The sequence below is a fragment of the Apis laboriosa genome, unplaced genomic scaffold (genome assembly GCF_014066325.1).
Source record: "Apis laboriosa isolate Shangri-la unplaced genomic scaffold, ASM1406632v1 scaffold112_cov148, whole genome shotgun sequence".
Taxonomy (NCBI): domain Eukaryota; kingdom Metazoa; phylum Arthropoda; class Insecta; order Hymenoptera; family Apidae; genus Apis; species Apis laboriosa.
In genome coordinates, this window is record NW_025220865.1 from 2,114,168 (window position 1) to 2,138,704 (window position 24,537).

Genomic DNA, 24,537 nt, shown 5'->3' on the forward strand with positions numbered 1-24,537 from the left:
GGACATTGGCACGCGTCAAAATTGTCCTAATTGCTCGTATAAGAGCGCGTATGTGAAGAAATGTGTTGAACGGAAATTTTCGCCGCGCGAACACACGCCGCTCGATTTCAAAATCGTCCCGTTTCGGTGATTATCGAGTGACGTCGAGTAGACGTTGGAGTGACTCGGTGAAAACGATTGTCACTCGCGTGCTCGACAGCGGATCGAGTGGCATCGACAGGGTTATCCACGGTTTTGGACATTGAACGTAGGCGTGCGCGATATTTATTTCGATCGACCACAGCGCCACCATCCGGCGACGAGATCGGCCAATGAACGATCTCGGTGGAACGACGATGGTCGTCCATGTTTGATTGATTCGTGATCACCACGGAGAGCCCGATAGCCTTTCGAAAAGAGCTTAATGAGCGGTTAATTTTTAATTCGGTGGATTTATCTCGATACGATGATTTTTGAAGATTCATCTTGTTAATGGAATAATACGTATATATATGTTGTATTACAGATTTAAATTATATCTTTAAACAAACATGTAATGAAGAAACGTATCGATATAATTTGACGTATTGTTTTTAATTTTGAGAAATTTTAATTTTATATATCCATTAGCATAATAACATTTTATACGCGTTTATTTTGTGTAATTTATAAACTGGTTGATGTAAATTGATTTTATAAATTATCATAAAATTTATATCGTCCATGTTGTATCAATAATATCGTCATATGAATAATATATTATATGTTAATTCGAAAAAGAAATAATACAATGGATTTTTTTATTAACTTTATTAATTTACGATTTAACGTCATGTTTTTATTCTTCAAGAAAGAAAAAGAAAAAAAAAGGTATTGGTAAAATAAAAAGGGGTTGATTGAAAACAATTTTTACAAAATTAATAGCGCGGAACAAACTTATTTCTTTTTAAATTTATTTCACTTGAAATTTTATAAATTGCGTATCATAGCTGCACACGTATATATTTTCGAAGCTTTTATTAATTACTTTAACTAATTTCTGTTCAACTGTTATTTAAAGCAGCTTTCAAAACGTGTGCACGGAACGTTAAAAGACCGTGGATACGTAGAATTTATTAAAAATTTCATATTTAAATATCACCGACTCTATTTTCCATATCGAAAATGAAAAAAGTTATATCGTAACCACCGATGCGAGCATTATTTTGAAAATTGTTTTCAATAAAAATGTAAAAGACTCGGTCGAGATAACAGGAAATTAAAAAAAAAAAAAAAAAAAAATGTACATGAATTTTCCGAGAATTTCGCTTTCAATTTTTCCATCGTTCAAGTTTTTTTAAGACCAGCTAAAATTGTATTCTTTGTATCTATATGCCTTTAAAAATACTTTTAATTTTTATTTATTACTAAAAAATTATTAAAAAGTCTATAGTAACATTAGTAATATAGATTATATTAGTTCTGTTTAAAATTCTAAACGAGATGATAAATACTCTAGATTTGCTTCACTTTACTCTATAATTATACTAATGAACAACTACTACTATATACACATACACACATTGTATATTGTCTGTATATGCTATATCTATATATATATATATATATATACAAAGTATAGAAAATAAATTGATTCATTGTTGCGAACATCCGTGTAACTTGTAATGGAGTTAATGGAACATCCTGTACGAGTATGGAGAAACATTATAATGGTATAGCCATCCATGACATATCCCACTTATAGTACTAATCACGACCACGTTTAAACCACATACAAGCGTCAAATGACCAATTATATCATGATACTGTACACAGAGATTAGCATGGTGTAATGTAATTAATCACGAAGCATATTTGATGGTAACACGTCATTAGACCAACTTCACGGACGGTCGAGAATATGTGATACTTGAACATTTGCAAATATCCCGTATAATACGTTAATTGAAATAACGCAATAATTTAACCTAATTGACAGTTTCGTTCTTGCAAATTTTGGAATTGTTGTTTCCACGATTCATAGCGTAGATATATTAGACAAATTATAGGTTATGTTATGAATAAAGCGATAACTTCTTATATTCAATAAAATGACAACCAAAAAAATATTTAAATCTTTTAAGATTTTTAAGTCTTTAAGTCTTTTTAAAATTTTATAAGTTAGATTTATTAGATTCATTTTTTTTTTTATTTTAATCTTTATATTTCAGGAATTAAATTTTATAGAAATTTATAGAAACAATAACAATAAATTTATAGAAAAAAAATATTTATATTTTTATAGAAACACGAATACTTATAGGAATATTTGATTGCAGATAGACAATATCGAAGAAAACAAAAAAATAACGTAAAAATTAATCGACATATCAATTTTTGATTAATTTTTTAACAACTTAACCTCTATTTTTTCTCAACTTATTCTAACTTTAACTCGGTCAACGTATATATTTCTTATCTTCGTCCAATCATGCACATTCTTTTTTTTTTACTTCTAGTACAACTATTTATGAGATACATTTTCTTTTCTTCATACTTTTAAAAAAATAAAAAATTCGATATTTATCAAATCTACCTCTAATCTGATTATCCAATTAAAAAGTATAGATTCTATAAATATCACTTATATGAAAGTTACAGTTCTTAAAACGACTGATCATCTTGGTGTTCCATTTGACGTCCTTGTCGCTGGCAGTGTATCTGAGACCTTCCAACACAGATGCTCAACTCTTGAAATGGCCGGAAGAAATCACGGAAGTCGCACGCACGATCGCCGAGTGCATCACGGTGCTGGGCGTGCTTAGTTACATTCTGGTCCAACTAGGTGGCGAGATCATCAACATTGGTCTCTTGTCCTTCATGAAACAGTTGGTACGTGAGGATTTTGTTTCCTGGTTCCCTCCATCATACCAGTTGTGAAAGTAAAGTTGCGTTCTCATCGAAGTAACAAAGAGAAACTGTTTGCCTATTGTTGTATCACGTTCCAATAGCAAATCGCAGAAATATCGATATCCAAGAAATATAACAGAGAGAAATATTTGAGTTTTGTTTGAGATTTTTTGTTACAAGGAATCTATAAACATTTCACGTATAATGGTTTTTAACCTAAATTGATTGTTTTAACTATAAATTTGACAATTCATAATTTCAGATTTTTATTTTTTTATGCACTTTAAAATTCCATTATAAAATAAATTGACTTTTACAGATTTTGACTTTTACTCATTTCAATAAAATGATATAAAGATTGAAACGTGTAACGGATAACAATTTGTATAAATTGAAGAAATATTTGTTCTTATTTTCGTGTGTTTAAATGAATATTCATAATTTAAAATAGAAAGAGAACAAAATAAGCAACAACTTTCGACAACTTTCGATTGGCAACAGAAATGTGATGAAGAAACTTTCGAGAAACGTTAATAAAAAATTCCTCCTTGTTACTTCAGTGAGAAAGGGGCTTTACACTCTAGCAGAATGCTTTCATGACCTGCTATTTCGTGGCCTGATATCTCGCATGGATCGACGAAGGCAATTTCGAATCTTCGAATCGCGCCACGACTATTGGAGGTTAAGCAAACCGAACTATAACGGGCTACAAGTATAGTAGAGAAATAGAAGTATTTTGTTGTGAATGTACACTTCCATGTATGAACGATTTTTTTTTTTTTTTTTACTAGTTTGGTTGGCTAGAGCGTGTGCGGGATTTTAATCGTAGTTTGATGGTACGTTTTATTTTTTGTTGAAAAAAATTTAATTTTATTGCAGAATAAATTGATTGAATTCGAATATATTTTAAATATAATAAAAAAAAAGTAAAATAATTTATAAAAAAAAAATAGAGATATAAAACTTCATTTTGAGATATTATTTTCGATGAATAAAAAGAAGGTGTAATTTCAAGTTTAGAAATATATTGATTCAAAAGTTTAATCTAACAACTTAACCTAATTTTAACTTGATCAACACATTTCGTAAGATCAGAGCAAAATGGAAATAGATTCGTCGTTCATGCCAACTCGAAGAAAAAATTCGCATCGTTTATACGGGAAGGTATTGTTCACGAATTAATTTCTCACTAACGGCTAAATTACTCGTAAATCGCACCACTCATTTAGCATTCTCGTACAGACGAATACGTAATTCGTAATTAGCCTGACTCGCTCGATAACGTAGACATTGAGTGTACGATATAATTAGAACGACGTGATATGCGATTGTATCGCGAGTTATTAATCGCGATCGCGTATCAACCATTCATGGAGTCCTCGTAGAATCATCGAGAATTACTTCCTAAGGAATTTCAAACTTTAGAACCATAAAGTTACTATAATAATTAATATCTAGTAACATCAGCGTTGACAAGAACCTTATATAATAATAATAATAATAATTTCATTTATACATATATATATATATATATTTTTTTATTTTTTCCAAATGTTTTTTAGAAAATTCTGTTATCGTTCAATTCGATAAAATCTTTTGTACGTTGTTTCAAAAAATAAAACAAAAAAATTGAATTTCGATTCACCACAAAGCTTGAATTTGAAAAATTGTTAGGAATTAAAATTTTTGTAAATTTCAAAAAATTCCTCGAGATGAAATTTTCTTAGAGAAACGAAAGAAACGATATAGAGAAAAGATATTTCGAGAATTTCAAGAGTTTCGAGTTTCAAAACCTCGTAAAATTTTATTTCGGATTCAAGTTTTATAGAGGTGAAAATCAGATTTCGATCTAATTTTACTCATGATGCTCGATATGTCGTGAAGGTTAAGACGGAATTATATATATATATGTAGATCGTTTGGTTGGCGACGTAACGCGTTGCCACGTACCGAAATTCCATGGCGTAATATCGATTCCTCTGCGGGGAAGCCGTGAACCGTGCAAGAATACGCCTTTGACAGTTTCGTCTGCACATTTACCTTACAGAGTCACGAGCCTGCCAAGCTCATATTCTTGATCAGCAACCTGCTCATACTCGCGTGCATTCCATGTCGTCTTGCCGGTAATAGGCATGCGGAAGACGCGATTCTCATAGTCGCTGTGCCCGGCTCTTGGTTCCTTCTCATGTTCTTCGCTGGGTGAGTGACGCACTGTATTCTTAATTGCTAGGGAATTTCTAATTTCTGCCTAGGGTAATTCTAGGAGAAATGGATGGTAGAAATGATTTTCTTTTGTTTTAAATATTATTATTATAATATATATCTTTTTTTAAATATTCTTGAATACAAGCATCGTGTATGAGCAATTATTTTTTATTTTTTTTTTAAATGTTAATTTATAATAAATGTAAATTTATTTCTAAAAATTTTAGAAAAATTGTTAGATAAAGTATAGAAACAATATATCTTTCTCTTAGATTTACCCTATGTTTTAATCTTTAGAGAAAGTCAATGTAATGTAATTTTCTTTGTAATGTTTATTTAATTATTTTTATAATATTTAATATTATATACATACGTTTACGTATTTCTTTAGAGATACGTATATGTGATATTTTCGTGGAAAGTAGAAAATACGTTAGGAAATTATATAAGCTTCTTTGCTTAACTGATAAGTTGGTTGATGTATTACTGATGGATCACTTGTACACCAAAACATGTTGTCCACACGTAAATACTAATTGCATTAACGACAAGCAATAGAACGATTGCAACACGTTTCAAATTCGTGAACTAATCTTTTATAACAGAAACAGAATTATTATATAAATTCTCATGGTTGAAAAGAAAAGGTCCTTTTCAAAGGAAGTTCTCAGATTAATTTACTTTAATATGTATTTCACGCTTATTTTACCTTCTGTATCTCTTTTGCGAGACTCTATGATTAAATTGAAATTAATAAAAGAATTAAAATGAAAGGATAAAGAAATTATAATTTTTAAAATTATATTACAATTTAATTGAATTCTTTAAATATTTTAATTTTGCTTAAAAATATATGAAAAGTAGTAAATATATATTTTTTGTTAAATAAATGTTAAAATTATTGGAAAATGATAATTTCAAATAGATTCATGATATTTTATTTGCATATTGCTCAAAATTGATTATATCGTAACGAATAAATGTATAAATTGCCGATTGGTGAATAATTGCATTGAAAAAAAATTGACGTGAGTCATAGTCAACCTTCAACATTTATCGGAAAATGAAACATTGTACCAAGGAGAAAAGATAAGAATTCATCGTTTGACGTTAAAATTAAATTTAAAAAAGAAAAAAAAATTCCATAAAGTTTTGACATCAATTTAACTTTTATATTTTATCAATAATTAAATTTTAATTTAATTAGTTTTTTTTTTAAATTTAATCTTAAATTTTTAAATTTCTCTTATATTCATAAAATAAAATAAAGCAATTTTATACATTAATTTGATTCTATCGATTAATTTTATAAATTTTCATTTCTCATTTTTTTTTTTTTTTTTTTTTTTTGTATTCGTATATACGTTTAAATTGCACATCTTGTCTTCTATGGACATATTATCACGCATTCATCCATAGAAGATATCCATTACAACAATTAGCCGCTTTTCGCGTGTGACTGTTGCATTAATCGCGAAGGATTTACAAACGGAACATTTATCTAACAAGACTTAACTCTCTATGTGCTTCGTTAATAGAATGTGAATTATTAACGTTATTACTTTTTGCTAATAACACAAGGGTTAACCACATTGTCCAATGAACGCCATTGAAATTCTCTTGGTGGTTTATTAACTTGGGGGAGAAAATATTCACGAGAAAAATGATAAAAGAATGGCCGATAAGTGTTATAGCGCTTGGTCATGCAATATCGGTTACATTTATTACCAAGGAGAAATTTACCAAAGTAAGAAAATGTGGTTGTAAAAGACTTTAAATTATTCTAGAAAAATTGATGAAAGTGATTAAATATTAAAATATATTTTAATGATAAATTATTAACAAATTATATATTAAAAATTTTGAATAACAAATTGTGACAAATATTGATTTTCATTTTTAACAGGATAAAACGATTAATTTTCATTTTGGAAATGGGAAATGATTTAATTTATATAATTCGAATAATTAACGATATAATTAAAATAGTTGGTAGTTTCTATGCGAAATAATTATGAATTATGTTATGGATTTCTCGAGTTATATGTAACGAGTATGTCATAGATTTAATCGATGAACTCAAAATTAATAATTTCATTGATAATAATATAAATGCATACATTTTGAATCGATACATAATATATATATATATATATTTATTACATTTATATTACAAGTCAAATATTTTGTTAATAATTAAAGGTTTGATTAGCAGATAATTCTAATATTATATTATAATTATATTATAATTCTATTAAATTATCCGATATAATTTTTGAAAAATAATGGGAAAAATTGGTCAAAGATTATTTTAATATAATTCACAATATTAGATTAAATAAGACAATGAAAAGATAAAATAAAAAATTAAATATTCATTATTGGATAAGTTATTACGTAAATTAGTCCACGTAACTAAGGAAATGATTATTCAAAAAATTTATTATGTAGTTTTTCATATTTTTTTTTAACATTTTAGATTTTTAAAAACTTTATGAATAATTTAAGATAATAATTTATAAATATTTCTCCTTCATTATTCAAGATTATTACAATTTTCAATATTGTTCAATATTCAAAGAAATTTCAAAAATATTTTTACAAAAATTGTTTAATATCGAAAAAGAAATTATATAATATATATATATATATTTATTTATTATAATTAGAACAATGAAAAAAAGTATTCAAAAGTTAATTTTTTCAAATAGAACAACACTATATCTTTTTCATTTATAATTGAAATTCAAACAAATTCAACGATTTACATAACTTCAATCAACGCAACAAAAAATCATAAAAAACGAAATCGATATCCAAACAAAAAATGGCCACTGACGATCTTCTTTCCTATAATCATCCTAAATAAAATCCTTGCACTAGCCTATACACACACACACACACATACACATATATACACATATACATACGCACACACATATACAAATTTTTCTTCACGAGGAAGCGCGAACAGAGGAACCAGAAGAAAGGCATTTATAATCGGTTGGATGATAGCGCCTCCAGATTTCAAACCTCTTTTCACGTGATTTACGACGAGATAATGCCGGCTATTTCGCATTACCATACACACGCCTCTCTTGGCAAACGTTTTTCTCCATCTCCGCGTCCTTTTCGCGGCCACTTTTCTGCAGATATTACTGCAGAACTTTTCTCCTTCCCTCCTTTTCTTTAGGCAGAGCCCAACCACGCGGACGACGACTTTTTTTCTATTTTTCCACGACTCTAAGATTTTCGAGCCGAAAAAGACTCCTCTTTGAGCCGAAAGGCCTCGCTAGAGTCGCTTTGAGGAACGTTGATGATGGTTTGCTGCCATCTATCGAAACTATTTTGTCGAAAAGGAATAGTAGATGGTAGTGCATCTCATTTTTGGATTAGGTTCGTATTAGGTTAGGTTAAGCTTTAATTGTAAATAAATGATTAATACAAATAAGTGTTGTGTGGATAGTGCGAGGTATGTTCCATTTTATTAATTTTTTTATTCATTACGTATTGTATAAATATTAATTTTTGTAAAAAGTACGATTAAATAATTGAATGTAAAAATTAAGAGATATTATAAAATATTGAATTTACAAAGGAAGAAGTAGTTTCCAAGTGTTATTTATGCTTAACGACTAACTAATTATGAGAACATGTAAACAATTTAAAATTTACATTTATATAAAAGATAATAAGAAGTTTCATATTTTAAATATGAAATAATAATATATTCATGATGTATTTTATCTCTGACGAGGAATTGAGTTATATGGAAATTATTTTGAAAAGTTCATATTTAAAAATTAAATATTTAAAGAAAAAATAAAGAAAAAATAATTTTCTATATTTTTATATTCCCCGGTATCAATATTGATTTCAATTTTAATTTATAATTAATATATCAAATTAACCTATATAATAAAATCTTATTTAAACTTTCATTTTCTTTAGATCTATATCACTTCAATTCTTAACCCTTTATATAACGAAATGAAATAATTTCTTATACTAAATAATTAACAAAAGTGAGAAATTGGGAAAAAAAATTTTCCTATTCATGGATAAAAAGAATCTTAATCGGATTCAAAATTTTGCTATTTATTACACATTTAAAAAAAAAAAAAAAAAAGAGAAAGAGAGAAAACGAAAAGCTTTAATTGCAATTGACAGTAATGAAAGATAAAACGAGGATGATAGAATTAACGACACGGTGTGTCGCGCGTCGAAAACGTATTTTCTTTATTGGAGCAATATTACGTAAAAGCGTTTCTGCATTCTACCATGTAATTACTGTCCATCAGGACACCCTTTTGTCTTCTGCCTTCCGTTTAAGTACACGTATAGGGGGCGTAATTCCTCAAAGGCTTTCGAACGCCAGATTTCTTGTCTTCCATAACTGCTGCCGTTGACTTGGCAATAAGCCATCGTTGCGCCTGAGATTAATTTCGCACAAAATTTAACTGCAGATCGATGCAGTCTCTCTCTCTCTCTCTCTCTCTCTCTCTCTCTCTCTCTCTCTCTCTCTCTCTCTCTTCTATCTTTAAACGCTTTATACGCCATTTCCCACTGTTCTTTCAATTTTTTAGATAGTTGTCAACATTTTCTTTCGCTTCTCTTTTTTTTTTAAATTAATTTAACGAATATATTTTCCCCCCCCCCTTTTTTCTCAATTAACGTTGAACTCATTTTAACGATATTGTATTATTCATTTATTATATTATCTTCTAATTGACGCAATTGAATATTTCATTTGTCAAAAAATCCTTAATATTCAAAATCTCTCTTTCAATTAAATCGTGAAATTGTAATCGGATTTTTTAGGATTGAAAATTTTTCTCGAATTCAAAAAGGACGAAGGGGGGGGCCGGGGAATTTCGAATAATTTCGTTTCAACTTTTCTAAATATTTATTGAAACGTTCAAAGAAAATGGAGGCGATGATAATTCCCATTTTCCTTTACGCTTTATCTTTTTTACGCTTTAGGAACAAGATGTTAAGCAGATGTGTGTATGCATTGTTATTCGCGAGTGTGTTTTCTTTCCGAGGCGTGTACATGATATTTCAATCATGGTTAATGCTGTAACACCGGGAGGATAGAGGGCAAAAACCTAATAATAGTTTTTCAAAGAATGAAAAGCCGTGTAGATCGTTCAGGCAAAAAAGTATGGAGTTCCACTTGGGGGAAAAAAGGGCGTAATTGCACTTTGCAACTGCACAATTGCACATCCGCCACCGACAAAAAGTTTGGAACCACTATCTTTTCCATCCATGGTGGATACGCCCTTTTTGGTGAAATGTCGAGTCTTCTCGCAATTTGTTTCCCTCAAATATCTCGCTACATCTTTCCGTATACAAATCTGTATCCACTGCTTAACACTTGGCTTACTCTTTCGTCCATTATTCACCGCAGCCATCGCTTTCTTTTTCGATATAACGTGGCCAAAAAACTCGAGATACTCTTCCTTTTCTTTTTTTTTTTTTTTTTCTTAAAAATTAATCTCAAAATTCTATTTCATATATAATTCAATTACAACAGTTCATCATAATTCATCGTAATTCATCACGATGATAATATAGATAAAATAAAAATATTTAATATCACTTAACTTCGTTTAATATCTATATAGAAATAAAACAAAATATCAAAACTACTTGTTTAATCTCTTCAGGGATATGTAATTATTTAATTTTTCTTTTTGAATAGAAAATCTATTTTTATTTAATAAAAAATCCACAAGATCACTGTCGATTAAGAAACTCAAATCCAGTTCAAATGGCTACGATCCGCACAAGTTGAGAAACACTGCTGGAGACCATAGAGCCAACTCCACACGGAATATTCAAAATCAATCGACCCTACTCCACGATATTTTTACGAAAACTTTAACCATTTCCCAGGATTCTAGTTCCACGTGAGTACCCCGCGCAAACATTAGTATTCAAGCGAAATTTCCACGCTTTCCGAATTCTCGCCCCCCCCCCCCCGCCACACCGTCGATGCTTCGCAGAGGGCGCTGCTTGCTCGCGTACGTACGACGTGTGACCACGTGCGTGCCATCTTAGCTGCTATTACGACGATACACGGAGTTTTATATTGGAATTAACCAATGATTTCATTCGTCGAATGTCGAATATTTCACGAACGATCGGTATGGAAGCGCGGAGTAGAGTTTCTCCAGATTTCTAATTATTGAATTAGACGAAGCGAACGTAATTGTGGCTCATCCACCATCGAGATGCTAACCCGCATAGTTTAGATTCACAAGCCTAACGAGGTATAATCCTTGGAACGAGGGGAAGGGAGAGGAGCCTCGAACCAAGTATGAATCGAATGTCTGCCATCCAAGAACCTAATTCAGATTTGTAGGCTATAGTTAACTTGGCATAAGCTCTGTCCAGCTATTGACAGGGCTAAACCGATTCCACCGTCTCTCTGACCAGAATTTCTCTTCGTTTTGGTCCTCCCTTGCGGGAAGAAATGGATAATCGAAATTAAATTATTGGAGATTGAAAGAAATCGTGGGTAATTTTGGATCATTGGATTATTAACCTTTCTGAATTCTTTTTTTTTTTCTTTCTTCTTTGGAAAGAATTCTCTAGGAATATCTGCAAAGAATTTTTGCAAATCTACGCGAGCTCGCTATTTTCTTGAATTTTTGTAGAAAATTTAATATTATATAATGTATAATTTGATATTAAATATTTATGTTAAAACAATTTGAAGAATAATTATTGGGAAACATTTAAATTGTGGGGAATCTTAAAATTATTTTTCTTAGACTCTCGTTAATAAGATTATTGGTGGAAATTTCGTCTATTAATTAAGAAATCGTTAAGAATTATATCGCAATACAATACAGTTTTCAATATTTTTGAAATAACTTGCAATTTCAGAAGAGAACGATTCCATCGGAATTTGCGTCACGTTCTGAGAGCGCTAAGCGTATCAAACGCTTAGAAAGCCTTAGGAATTATCTGACAATGCCAGATACAGAGACGAGAGAGGGAAAGAGAGAAAGGGGGAATAAAAAGAAAGGAGAGAAACCTCGGAAATCTCGTTCTCTTTGGTCCATATGTTGTACATGAGTATCAGTTTTGTTAAAAAACCAGTATAAAGAAGAAACCTTTAAATGGTTTCATCCAAAATTCGACTCAAGATTAAAAACCAATCAAATTCCTCTTAACTTAAAATACACAATTTTTCGATTTTTCAAAATTTTCGAATCGAATTTCACATATAATATGCATATCCTTGCTACTTTATTTTCGATTCTAAAATTTAAAAAGTTTTCAAAAATGTTAAATTTTCACGATTCGAATTCCCGTTAAATTAAATATATCATTTATAAATCTTCCATACCTACGATCGATAATTTACGATCGATGCAACGTAATTATTCATCGTACTCTGCATCACAAAGCGACGACGTTTCATTTTCACGAATTTTCGCCACGATAGATTAAATAAATGATTAAAAACAATGCGCGACCGAATCGAATCGAAAGAGCGGACGTAGCAGTAAATCCTTACGCGTGGAATAACTTTCTAAATAATACAAATGACGCGTGCAATAACGAGACAGTGGCGCTGCGAATAAATCGTGCGGTGGGATATAGAAGCGTAAAAACGTGAGTGAGGACGAGTAGTCAGCCGGTCGATGTAAATTTTCGTGAAACATTGGGGCCCGCGAAATGTCGCGGTTAAACCGGCGAATAATCGTCATCCTCCTCCGTGTACACTCGAATTTCACGAAATCATTCTCCGTTTTGTCGAGGCTCGATTATCCTCCGCTGTGAAGAGAGGAAGAGAGCGAGAGGTGGATGCTCGCGATTCGAGTTATATACAGTCTGGAAAAGAGAAGAGGGATCATAAAAAAAAAAAAGAAAGAAAAGAAAAGAAAAAAAAAATGGAAGAAAATGGAGAAAAAGTAGGAAATACGATGAAACAAAACCTATTTTGCGTCGAGTCATGCAGCAAGGTTTGCGAGTCGAGCTTTCTCGTTTCCCTTCAGAAACGAATTCGACGGTTTCTTTTTCTCTTCTTCTTTTTTTTTTTTTTTTTTCCTTTCTTCCTTTTTGCAACTAATCTCCTTCTTTGTTCTACTATATTGTTTATATTATTATATTAGAAAAATTAAGATATGCACGTTAATTTAAGAAATTTCTTTCGGATTAAAATTAATAAATTAATAAATTGATTTTGATAAGTTGAGTTTAAATTGTTTTCAAGTTTCAATCTTTGCACGCAAGACTTGGATTTTTTTAATTAAAAAGATATCTCTCCACTAATTAGAACTTCCTTAATTATTCCAAATAAATCCACACAAATTTAAAAGGCAGGAATAACTCTCTTCCGTCGAAGAAACGACTATATCACATAATAATCTTAACCTTGGCTTAATTAACGAAAGATCTAACTTAAGACAACAAATATCCGAACCGGATATTCAAGGAAAGAGAAAGATGACAAAAATTGGACGAATTATTGTGCGCGCGAGTTGTTCGATCATTCGTCAAACACCTCCTCCTCCCCCTCCCTCTTCCCATAACTCTCCCCCTCGCGCATCTCTATTTTCCATCGCGACTGTACCTTCCCTTGAACTTACTCCACTCGAGGAAAAGGCGAAGAAGATTTATGGGCACCGGTAACCCTTGACAAGATAAGGTCACCGATCGATTAACGGGGGAGGGGGGAGAGCTGTCGTTTCCGCCTAATGGTACCTCGATCGATGTACCTCCCTCCCTCCCTCCTCTCTCTCTCTCTCTCTGCATTCTGTCATTTCTCTATCGATTTCACGCGATTTCCCCGTGTAATCCAATCCCATCAATTAATGCATCGAGCAACTTCGAGGCGAGATGTTACGAGGAATTACTCATAATTCTTTGGAATTCATTCAGACGAAAGGACGATCTTCGAGGTTCGAGGTTTTTTTTCTACATTTTACAAAAATTTCTCAATTATGATTTTAATTCTCAATTATGATGCTTTTCAATTTTTTTCCCCGTAATTTCTTCCCCCCCCCCCTTCTCAATCTCTTCTTAATTAGATTAATTTAATTCGCAAACGTATTCGAAAAATAGATGCGAGAAAAATGATAGCATGGATTCGATAAAAGGTGGAGGTATTGTTCTTTGACAATGGAAAGATTTCTTGCGTATTTCCCTCGCGTGCTGAATCGGAATCTGGTTATAAAAATTGTCTATCTTGTCTAAGTTTTGGGTGAGAAACGAAATGAAAAATATCTGTTTTTTTTTTTTTTTTTTCAACANTTTTTTTTTGCAACATCGAACGTTTGTTCTTCAACAAACGTGATAACATTTCTTTCTAATATAATCTTTTCGATCTTTTTATCGAGATATATATTATATTAAGTTTTATCACTTTCAATTTAAAAATTGAAATTTTCATACACCAAACTTATCGCTTATTCTATAAAATCTTGTCATTTTTAGGATTATATTTTCAATTAAATGAAGAAGAAAAATGGAAGGAAAAAAGGGAGGGGGAGGAAGGAGAAGAACGTAAAAATAAACAAAAAAAAAAAAAAGACGATGAAAGAGAGAGCACGTAGGAAGGAGGAGCGGACGGAAGGTTGTGTCGAACGATTAAAAATGTTCCATTCCATTGTTGGGGGCCTGTCGATGGCGCGAAAATCGATTTCGGTTGCCGCTCGATTCAGGAAACGACCATTGTTCTGCCCGATCCGCGATTTCGGCTTGAATTACGCGCCGTTTCAATTTCATTGAAGCGCCGATCGCGTTGGTAAATCGGATAATCAACGGGCGGGGCAGAAGGCGGGTAAACGAGCGATTGACAACGCGATATCGCTGGTAATAGGAGTAACTTTATCTCTCTTCGCGGTGTTTTGTTTCATCCTTGCCGACCCCCCCGATGACCTGTAAACCGATAACCGAGATGCGATGGGCCTTATGCGCGATATGATTCGAAAACTCATTTGGAATTACGTCATCGTCTGACCGATGTTATACTTGTGGAGAAAATTGAGAATGTCGTGTAATGGATCGATGGGAAGAATTTCGAAGGATGTGAGATGAAGGTTAGTAAGTAATATATTTTATAATTTTCGTGTATTTTTGGATAGTTAGAAAAATATTTGAAAATACTTAGCATTAATATTGTTGTGAACGAAAGTAAATTAGAAAATACGTAGTGAGTATCCTAGTAAAAGTATGTGAGTAGTATCCTTAGGAATTTAGAATTTAAATATTGAGACAAAAGGTGCAATTTTAAGGAAGTCTAGGAAATATTAGTATTGTTTTGTTTAAAGGAACACGGTGATAGAAATATCTTAATGAAAATATAGCAAAAGATTTCTAGGTATCCCTAGGATCTAGAATTTAAATATTGAGACAAAAAATGCATTTCTTAAGGAAATCTAGAAAATATTAGGATAGTTTGTTTAAAGTAACACAAGGAAATATCTTAATAAAAGTATATAACAAAAGATGAAGATTCCTAGGTATCCCTAGGAATATCTAGAATTTAAGCATTCAGACAAAAGGTGCATCTTAAAGAAGTCTAGAAAATATTAGGATGGTTTGTTTAAAGGAACACGGTGATAGAAATATCTTAATGAAAGTATAACAAAAGATTTCTAGGTATCCCTAGGAATATCTAGAATTTAAATATTCAGACAAAAAATGCATTTCTTAAGGAAATCTAGAAAATATTAAGATGGTTTGTTTAAAGTAACACAATAAAATATCTTAATAAAAATATATAGTAAAAGATGAAGATTTCTAGGTATCCCTAGAAATATCTAAAATTTAAGTACTGCGATTATCTTAGACTAGTCTAGAAACAATATTAATACATTTACTGATACTTTAAGGATATTTAAAAAGTACCTAAATATAGAAGATACTTATCGTTAGTATGTACCTCTAGGGATACCTAGAAAAATAGATAAATAAGAAATACCTAGCGATACTTTACTCTAGTAAAAATCATCTGAAAAATATCATGCAGATGATTCTCTTGGAGATATTTAAGTAGATATTTAAGTCTGCTTCGAATCACTTCAAAAATTTTAAACAAGAATATTATTAATGAAAATTCGATGAACAAAAGTGGAGCAATTTTTTTCTAAAAAGAAATAAATCTAGGAGAGATTTGAAAGAATCTCATCGACGTTCTTCGAATTGAAAAATTATATATTTTCTCTCTATTTTTTTCTCCCCCTTATTATCTTCGACGAGGGTTGAACAACAATGACGTAGCATCACTGTCATTGCGATATCGATGAAGTTTCTCGCGTTCCATTCAAAGGTATCCGTGCATCGTGCAACAGATATCGATCCTCGTCTATTTACTGTCAACGATAAACTGCATTTACCGCGATCATATACATATGTACCACGTGTACCGTGAACGCGTTTAACGTCAATCTGTAAGCAGGAAAGCAATGACTGGCGTTCGATTTCTGTGAAGGTGTAACACGATTATCAAGACATCGATCCTCCACTAACCTATTGTTAACTTGGATAATAAAGGAGGAAGAATTTCCACACTTTTATTCCCGCTAATTATTTTTTCATTCGTTATTTTAGCAGCAAACTGGGAAGGGAAATTACCTGTTGCGAAAGTCCTAATTTCCAGTCTCTCGTGCAAGAAGTTAATTCACAAAGAAGTTAATTCCTCTGTGCGCTTAATTTAATACCATTTAAATATTGTTGCTCCGTGTGAACAATATAATCGTGGATAAAAAAATAAAAAGGAATAAATATGATACAATTTTTAAGAAAATAGAAAGAATAATTACAGCGAAGAGAATATTACTTTTAATTCTCTTCTCTCTCTTTTTCTTTCTCTCTCTCTCTCTCTTTCTCTGTCTATGTGATATTTCGTTGGTGATAGATAATCAAAGAGGAATATCTTTTCCCTTGACTCTAATACTAACAAAGTAGCTTCTTTTTAAAGTCAATTTTATCAAGATGAAATTTTTCTATCAATTTTAAATTTTCACCACCAAGACAAGACAAAGATGCACGCGACCAATTCGGTTTATCCAGAATCGATAAGTCGCAAAACCATGGAGATAAGCTTAACAAAAGAACGTGTTTACAGTTAGAAAGTTTACGTGTACTACCTTAGCAGGGAGCAAACTACGCCGACTGAGCCAAAGCTCTCTTCATGGTTAGAGCCCTTTGTTCCACCATTACTGAAAACAGGAAGCTTAGCGCAGCCTAACTAGAAACAATCCTCAAATATTCACTAGTATTCATTGTTCATAGACAACGCGATGCGCGTTCTTGTTCTCATATTTCAAAGACAAAGCGAAAGGAAAGCTTCAAAGCTACTGCGCTAATAAGTTAACTTTGGACAGCATTATACTCGTTACGTAGTTATGTTTATTATCGTGTGATCTTGGAGGAGGAATAATTTCCGAACAAACCAATTATCCATCGTCTTATATAACTTTTCGTCGAATTTAAAATTTTTCATTTTCTTTAAATTCTATATATAATACATTCTACCTTAGATCAGAAAATAATACGAATTTAAATTTTCTGAAAAAAATTATCGTATTATATTTGATTAGTGGTAATCTAATCAAATGAATCCAAAAATCTTAAGGAAATTTTATTTCCTTATTTTATATTATTAAAATTGCGAAATGCCAACGCGAAACAGTAAGGCAATAAACTAATTCAGTGCTATCAACGTGCAGCTTAGTTGTAAAAAAAAACTAGTGGAACACAGATTGAACTTCGTGTCAATCGGTATCTGTAATCTGGATGCTTCGATTCAAGCTGAAAGCTACTATATCAAACTTAACCCTTTGATTGCAAGCCGCTTGAGATCAAGGAGCTTGTTGTGTATAGCCAGAAACTTTGGTTATCGTGTATACAAATTAGGGTATCATAGATTTTCCACGTGTTTCAGTAAACATATACCATCACATCTATAAAATATTGTTAAGAGTCTATGTAATGCTAAAAGATACATTTACAATAATTTTAATTTTGTGATATGAAAAAAGATATGATCAAAAAAGAGAGATATTAAAAGAAAAAATGAATATTTTGTAGGACAAGTTTAAATCATTTAAATCCAGACATATGATGATTTGGATCTTGCAAATTTTGTTAGAACAGAAGTAATAGAAACAAGTAAGAGATATCTGATAACAATTATTAGAATCAAATTGTATAAAACTTAGAATTAGAAAGATTTATATCATAATAAATCCAAAGTATAGATATGATCTAATATCTAATAATTTTGTACAATTATTATTAAGCATCTATCAATAATTGCAATTTGATATTACTCAAAACTATTCAAATTATAAGTGAATAGTCTACTGAACCTAGGAAAAAGAATTGTCACCATCTAATAAATATTCTTATCAACACTACTACTAATACTAATGCAACAATAAAACTCATCACTCAATTCATTCTCTTCACAGCACCATCCTAAATCATCTTCCATATAAAAATCCACATGAAATCTTAAAACATCCAATAAGTACCCAACAAGTGTGATGAAAGATCCACAAAATGTAACGATCCACCATGAAGGACACAAAAATTTTCTTGAAACGAATATTAAACCTGGATATCCGTGACATTCGACCGGTGGCTTTCCACGAAGACATCGATCGTCGAGGCCATTATCTTTCCCTGTACGAAACAACTACATCACCTCTCTCTCTCTCTCTCTCTCTTCCCCCCTCTCCTGCCCTCCCCCCTTCTTGACGTCCCGCTCCGTTCACAAAGCACGCGATGAAATCCATGTGCGCACGAACGAACGCCTACTATCTGATCGTTTGGATGCGTTTTAACGCTTCATTATCGGCAACAAACCATTTTATCATTATATCTCGTCTCTCGTATATATCCTGATTATTGTTTTTTACAGAGCTATCCGGTTGACCGGTCCATTCGTCACCATGGTGTACAGCATGATAACGGGAGACATGTTGACCTTCGGTATAATATACATGGTGGTGCTGTTTGGCTTCTGCCAGTCGTTCTACTTTTTGTACAAAGGATTCCCGGGAGTGAAATCATCTCTCTACAGTTCCTATCACTCGACCTGGATGGCACTGTTTCAGATAACCCTCGGCGATTACAACGTAAGCCACCATCGTCCCCTATAAATCACCGTTTTATTGTCGCGATTTTCTCTTTTTTTTTGCACGCGTGTTTTTCTTTTTTCTTTTTTTTTTCTGCTTTCAGATGCATGCTGTTTGCACAATTGGAAGGTACAAATTATCGTGAACGCGATTATAGACATGAAGATTTGGCTATGTACAGGGTGTCTATTAAATATGCAACGAATAAGGAAAATTAATAGTCTTGTTGAGAGATAAAAAATTATTTATGACATACCAAAGTGTTATTCTGTTAATAAGCTTAAGCTTTGTTTTGAATAGAACATTGGAATTTGTTATATGGATGAATATTACATGTACAAAAACTGAATTCTTCTTTTCATCAAATTGCTATTCCATAATTTATATTTTATCCGATTCATTTTCATTATTCTATATTTAAGAAAGAAAAAAGTATTAAAAGTATTAAAAGTATTAAAAGTATTAAAAGTATTAAAAGTATTAAAAGTAAGAAAACTTAATCGAATCTCACGTATCTTGAAAGAAATATACGTTTTAAAGAAAAAGAATTTTTCAAAACATTTCACAAACCTTTTCTAAATCGTTCCTCTGTAGATAGATAGATAAAGACTCGTTTCCAATTTTTCTTTGAAAAAGTTGCACAGATTGTTACCAGTTCTACGTATGTGCATACATTACAGTGGTTGGTTACTGAATAGCGAGAAAAAAGTTGAAAGTTGAGAAGGATCGGGGCAATTTCGTAAATCGTGCCAGCATGTCAATGGAGAACGGTGTTGCTAGCACGGTTTTTATCCTCTTTGTCTAGAAGGGTTAAGAATTTAAACACACGCTCGTAAATCAATTTCAATCAGGGGTACTTGCCATTCGCGTTTTTCTGATTATATGCGGCACGTTGCACATTTTCGTTGCAAGAAACCGCTATATTGTTAACGTGACAAAAAACTTTTTTCTCTTTTTTCCTTTCGAATAAATAATATAATAATGCGTGTGATTTCGCTTCGTTCTTGATTTAAGTTTAATGGAATCTCACAATAATTTGTGAAAATAATAGGTAATTAAAGTTTTTAGTTTTCTTTTTTGTAACGGAGGAAAAAATGTAGAAAAAAATATTTAAATTTATTTTATGATCTTTCATTGAAGAAAATTTCATCAATATCATATATTCTTCTTGTATCAAAATATCATGATGAGTATCAATATTTTGATAAGTATCAAAATATTTGAGGTTAGATTAATGTTTGCAAGAAAATGTTTTTTAATATAAATTCTTAACAAGCCATACTTGTGATTTAATAAACAACAGAAATCAAAAAGAACTGAGTAATTAAACAATAAAATAAAAGATTCAGTGATTAAAGAATATTATTAACAATCATGTACCTTTCATAACCAAGACAAGTCTATAAGAACGCCACTTAGAACTGATCAAAAAGTTATAGTTAATAGAGAGAATCAAGTGAAATTGTATTACACTATTTATTTGTCCTTCTGACCAGTTGATATAAATAAACTTTTATCGTAATTCACAATCGTTTCCCAATTTTCCAAATATCTGTAAAAAAAAAAAAAAAATGAATAATATCTGTTCCCTCGTGATTCATCGAAAATAAAAAGCATAAACGCATAGAATAGAAAGATAAAGTAAAATATGAGAGTAATTCTTTATACGAAATCGACAAGTAAAACATTTACTATATATAACGAAACAGAGTTATTATTAAACAATTCCGATTTGCTTTTTAATTTTCAAAACTCGAAAAAGAAAACTCACGCGTGTACAAAGTAAAAGAAAAATGATAGATGAAATGACAAAATAATTCACATTCATCCATTGATATAATAATGAAAAGTATCTCTCAACGAGAATTCAATCTCCAAGTGTCAGTGGTTCTCATTCAACTCCTGGCGCCATCTATTACCAATAACACGACACATCACTAACAACTCGAGGTGGTGAAAAAAAAAAATCGCATGCATCTCACCAGTAGTTGAGAGCATTGGACGTGAAAATTCATTTTTAATGTAACATCCGCGCGCAATTCCTGCTCTCGTGTAAATTCAATCCGGAATGAAGAACCGATCTCCAATCGATAGATCGCGAGCACGGCACGCGCATTTGAAAAAAAGAAAAAAAAAAATTGGCACTCGTGGCTTGGTTTCGTGCATTTCAATTAATCGAATTTCACCGATGAAATATCAAGACAATTCGCACGCTGTATCCGTGGCTAATTGAATTACATTTACAACGATTCTCCTCTCTCCCTTGGTATCTCGCAGAAAATAACGCGAGTGAACAGTTTCCAGATTTCTCGTATATCTTTCGTGTAATTAACGAATCGATTATGCTGTCGAGAAGAAAAGAGATTTATTGTACGCGAAACGTTTGCTTAGGATTCCTATCGTATCGTATTCCTATGGTATAGATTTTCGAATCTGAAATTGACGAATATATAAAAATTGATAAAGTTTGTGTAAAGATAAAATTAAAGTGGAATAAAAATGTTTGTGTTTTAATTAGTTTTAATGTTGTATTAATAAGACAATAAAATAAGAATGATTTTAAAGATTGGTTTATATTATTTGTTTGAAATTTCGAAAAGATTTTATTAATTAATATTTAATTAATGAGAAAATTTTTATAGATTCTGTGCTTATAAGATGATATAAGATAGAACAGTAAAAACTCTTAGTTAGGTTAGGTTAGATTAAATAATTAAAATTTAGTAATTTATGGTTTATAGTTTTACATTTATTGGTATGAAATTTCAATATTAGGATTATAATATTAAAATTAAAATTAAATAACTAAAATTTAGTAATTTATGGGCTTATATATTTAATTATATTTAACACTTATTGATATGAAATTTCAATATTAAAGAAGAACCAAATGAAATTAGTTAATTTCAATATTTTTGTCTTTATTTTTATAATTACTGAAAAATAATATATATAAAATATACATTTTAATTTTCATAATATTCTAATTTTAATTCTTTATATATATTATATTTAAATATAATTCTAATGTCAAATAAATATTAAGGCTTATCCACACTGTAATTTTAATTATTCTTATATATTACATTTATTTAAATATTGTAAGGCGATAATTCTAACGTTAAATGGATATTGAAACTCGTTTAAAAAAATATAATCCTCATTTAAAAACTCGCGTTTAAAATCGTTATTTGGATTTCACAGATCGTGTAACAATAATTAAACACGCGAGATGGCAGAGTAATCTCGAACGGATTTGCCATGAAAAATCGATAACAACGCACTTTTGTCGGTAATACGATTATTTTCGTCGATCAGATACATCTCGACTTCCTTGTTTTCAACTCGTTCGATCGTACGAGAATAATATCGATAACAATTATGGCGAACGATTGTTCGTTTCAGTACACGGATCTCAGCTACACGACCTATCCTAATTTATCGAAGATGGTGTTCGCCATATTTATGGTACTGGTGCCTATACTATTGTTGAACATGCTAATCGCCATGATGGGCAACACATACGCTCATGTGATCGAGCAAAGTGAAAAGGAATGGGTGAAACAAGTAAATATTTTGCATGCAATTATTATATATTGTAATTAATTAGTGATTTTATAAAAATTTTCTTAGTTTTATATCATAGGATTATATAAATTTATAATTTTATTAATAGAACTAATTATTTCAGGATTTTTGTTTTTGAAAGTTAATATTATAACATTAATATATATTGAAAGATGGAACTATATATATTTTTAGAAATTGACTCTTTATTGGGAATTAAAAATTTCAATGAAATGAAATCTATTTAAATTTAATTAATTAAAATTTAAAATTTTAAATTTATTTAACGAGATTACAAAATGAATTAATAACGAAGTCTATTCATATAATATTTTAAATTAAAATATAACATTTACAAATATGTCAACCATATTTGATAAAGAATTTAATAAAAATTTCCTATTTAATTTACGAGTTAAATTAAAATAAAATATCGTAGAATTTCATAAGAATCCCATGTTTGAATGGTTATAGTGGGCGAAAATCGTAGTTTCTCTGGAACGTGCAGTCTCACAGAAGGATGCACAGAATTATTTGCAAGAATATAGCATTAAACTGGGACCTGGAGATGACCCAAACAATCCTGCCTCAGAGCAGCGAGGAGTTCTGATTATTAAAAGTAAATCGAAAACCAAGGCGAAGCAACGCAAAGGCGCGGTGGCTAATTGGAAGGTGATGTATTTCCATCTTTTTGCTATGAATTACTTGCTATGAATATCTATAAATTTGTGTTTTTACTTGACTATTTTAATAAATTTTTTTCTTTTCATTATATGCATAATTCAATTATTTTTTTGGAAAAATTTCTTTTTGATTCATAAAAATAATTTTTGCTATGAAAATAATTATTATAAATTAATATAATGAAATTATGTAATTAATTTTCAAATAGAATGATATATATATTTTATTTTTTTCAAATAGAATAATATTGATATTTAATTTTCTTATCTTTATTGATATTCAATTCTACTATTTGAGATATATAAAAATTAGGATATTAAATATTTATAAAATATTTTTAAACTTTAATATTAAAAGTTAAAAAAGTTGTTTAAAGGTTATGTCGATTATAATAAAAAATTAATATAAAATTAAAAACATGTTTGATAATGAACTAAAAATGATGAAAAAATAACGTGAATACAAATAATTGAAGTAAATAAAAAAAATATGTAAAACTATTTGAAATTAAGTTCATTGTTTGTCAAGAGATTTGCCTAACAGCGATTTGTAAACTGTTCTGATTGGAGTGGTAATAAATCGAGAGATAGCAGAGGATGAAAATGGAAATGGATTGGGTTGATTGAGGAATAGTTGGTTGTCGATTTTTCTCAGTTTGGAGAAGGTTAAAATTTCTGCTACACTGCTGTTACTGGACAATCGTTCGCATGTTTGAATTATTTTTATAACTATAGAATTTACTAAAATTTAATAATCATTTTTAATGGATTCTAATGGGATAATTTATCGAATTTATTCAATTTATTTTTAATATATCGATTTCAATTATCAACTATACAATGCACAATTCAATTTTTTTATTTTCTAATTTTTAAAAAAATTGTTTATCATTTAATCCTTTATTTTCAATTTTTGTGTTTTCTGATTACAGCGTGTGGGCAAAGTGACGATAAACGAATTAAAGAAACGTGGTTTAACAGGAGAGGAATTGCGACGAATTATGTGGGGACGAGCTTCTTTTTCTACACCTGTCAGAGTAAGGTAATATTCACTCTTATATATTGTTTAGAAAGTTTTTTCATAAAGTATCAATTTACAAAATTTCACT

The 24,537-nt window shown here is 30.5% G+C and overlaps 1 protein-coding gene across 3 annotated transcripts in view; it reads left to right on the top strand.

Annotated features, from left to right (window-relative positions):
- Positions 1-24,537, top strand: part of LOC122711734 — a 48,836-nt gene that overhangs the window by 11,808 nt on the left and 12,491 nt on the right. The window contains exons 5-10 of one of the 3 annotated variants that reach the window (XM_043930749.1): positions 2,614-2,850; positions 4,916-5,067; positions 18,962-19,178; positions 22,584-22,745; positions 23,220-23,417; positions 24,361-24,470. In XM_043930749.1, the coding sequence (XP_043786684.1) occupies positions 2,614-2,850; positions 4,916-5,067; positions 18,962-19,178; positions 22,584-22,745; positions 23,220-23,417; positions 24,361-24,470 (1,076 nt within the window). The remainder of the gene's footprint in view (positions 1-2,613; positions 2,851-4,915; positions 5,068-18,961; positions 19,179-22,583; positions 22,746-23,219; positions 23,418-24,360; positions 24,471-24,537) is intronic. The other 2 variants (XM_043930758.1, XM_043930766.1) reach the window with 2 other exon arrangements.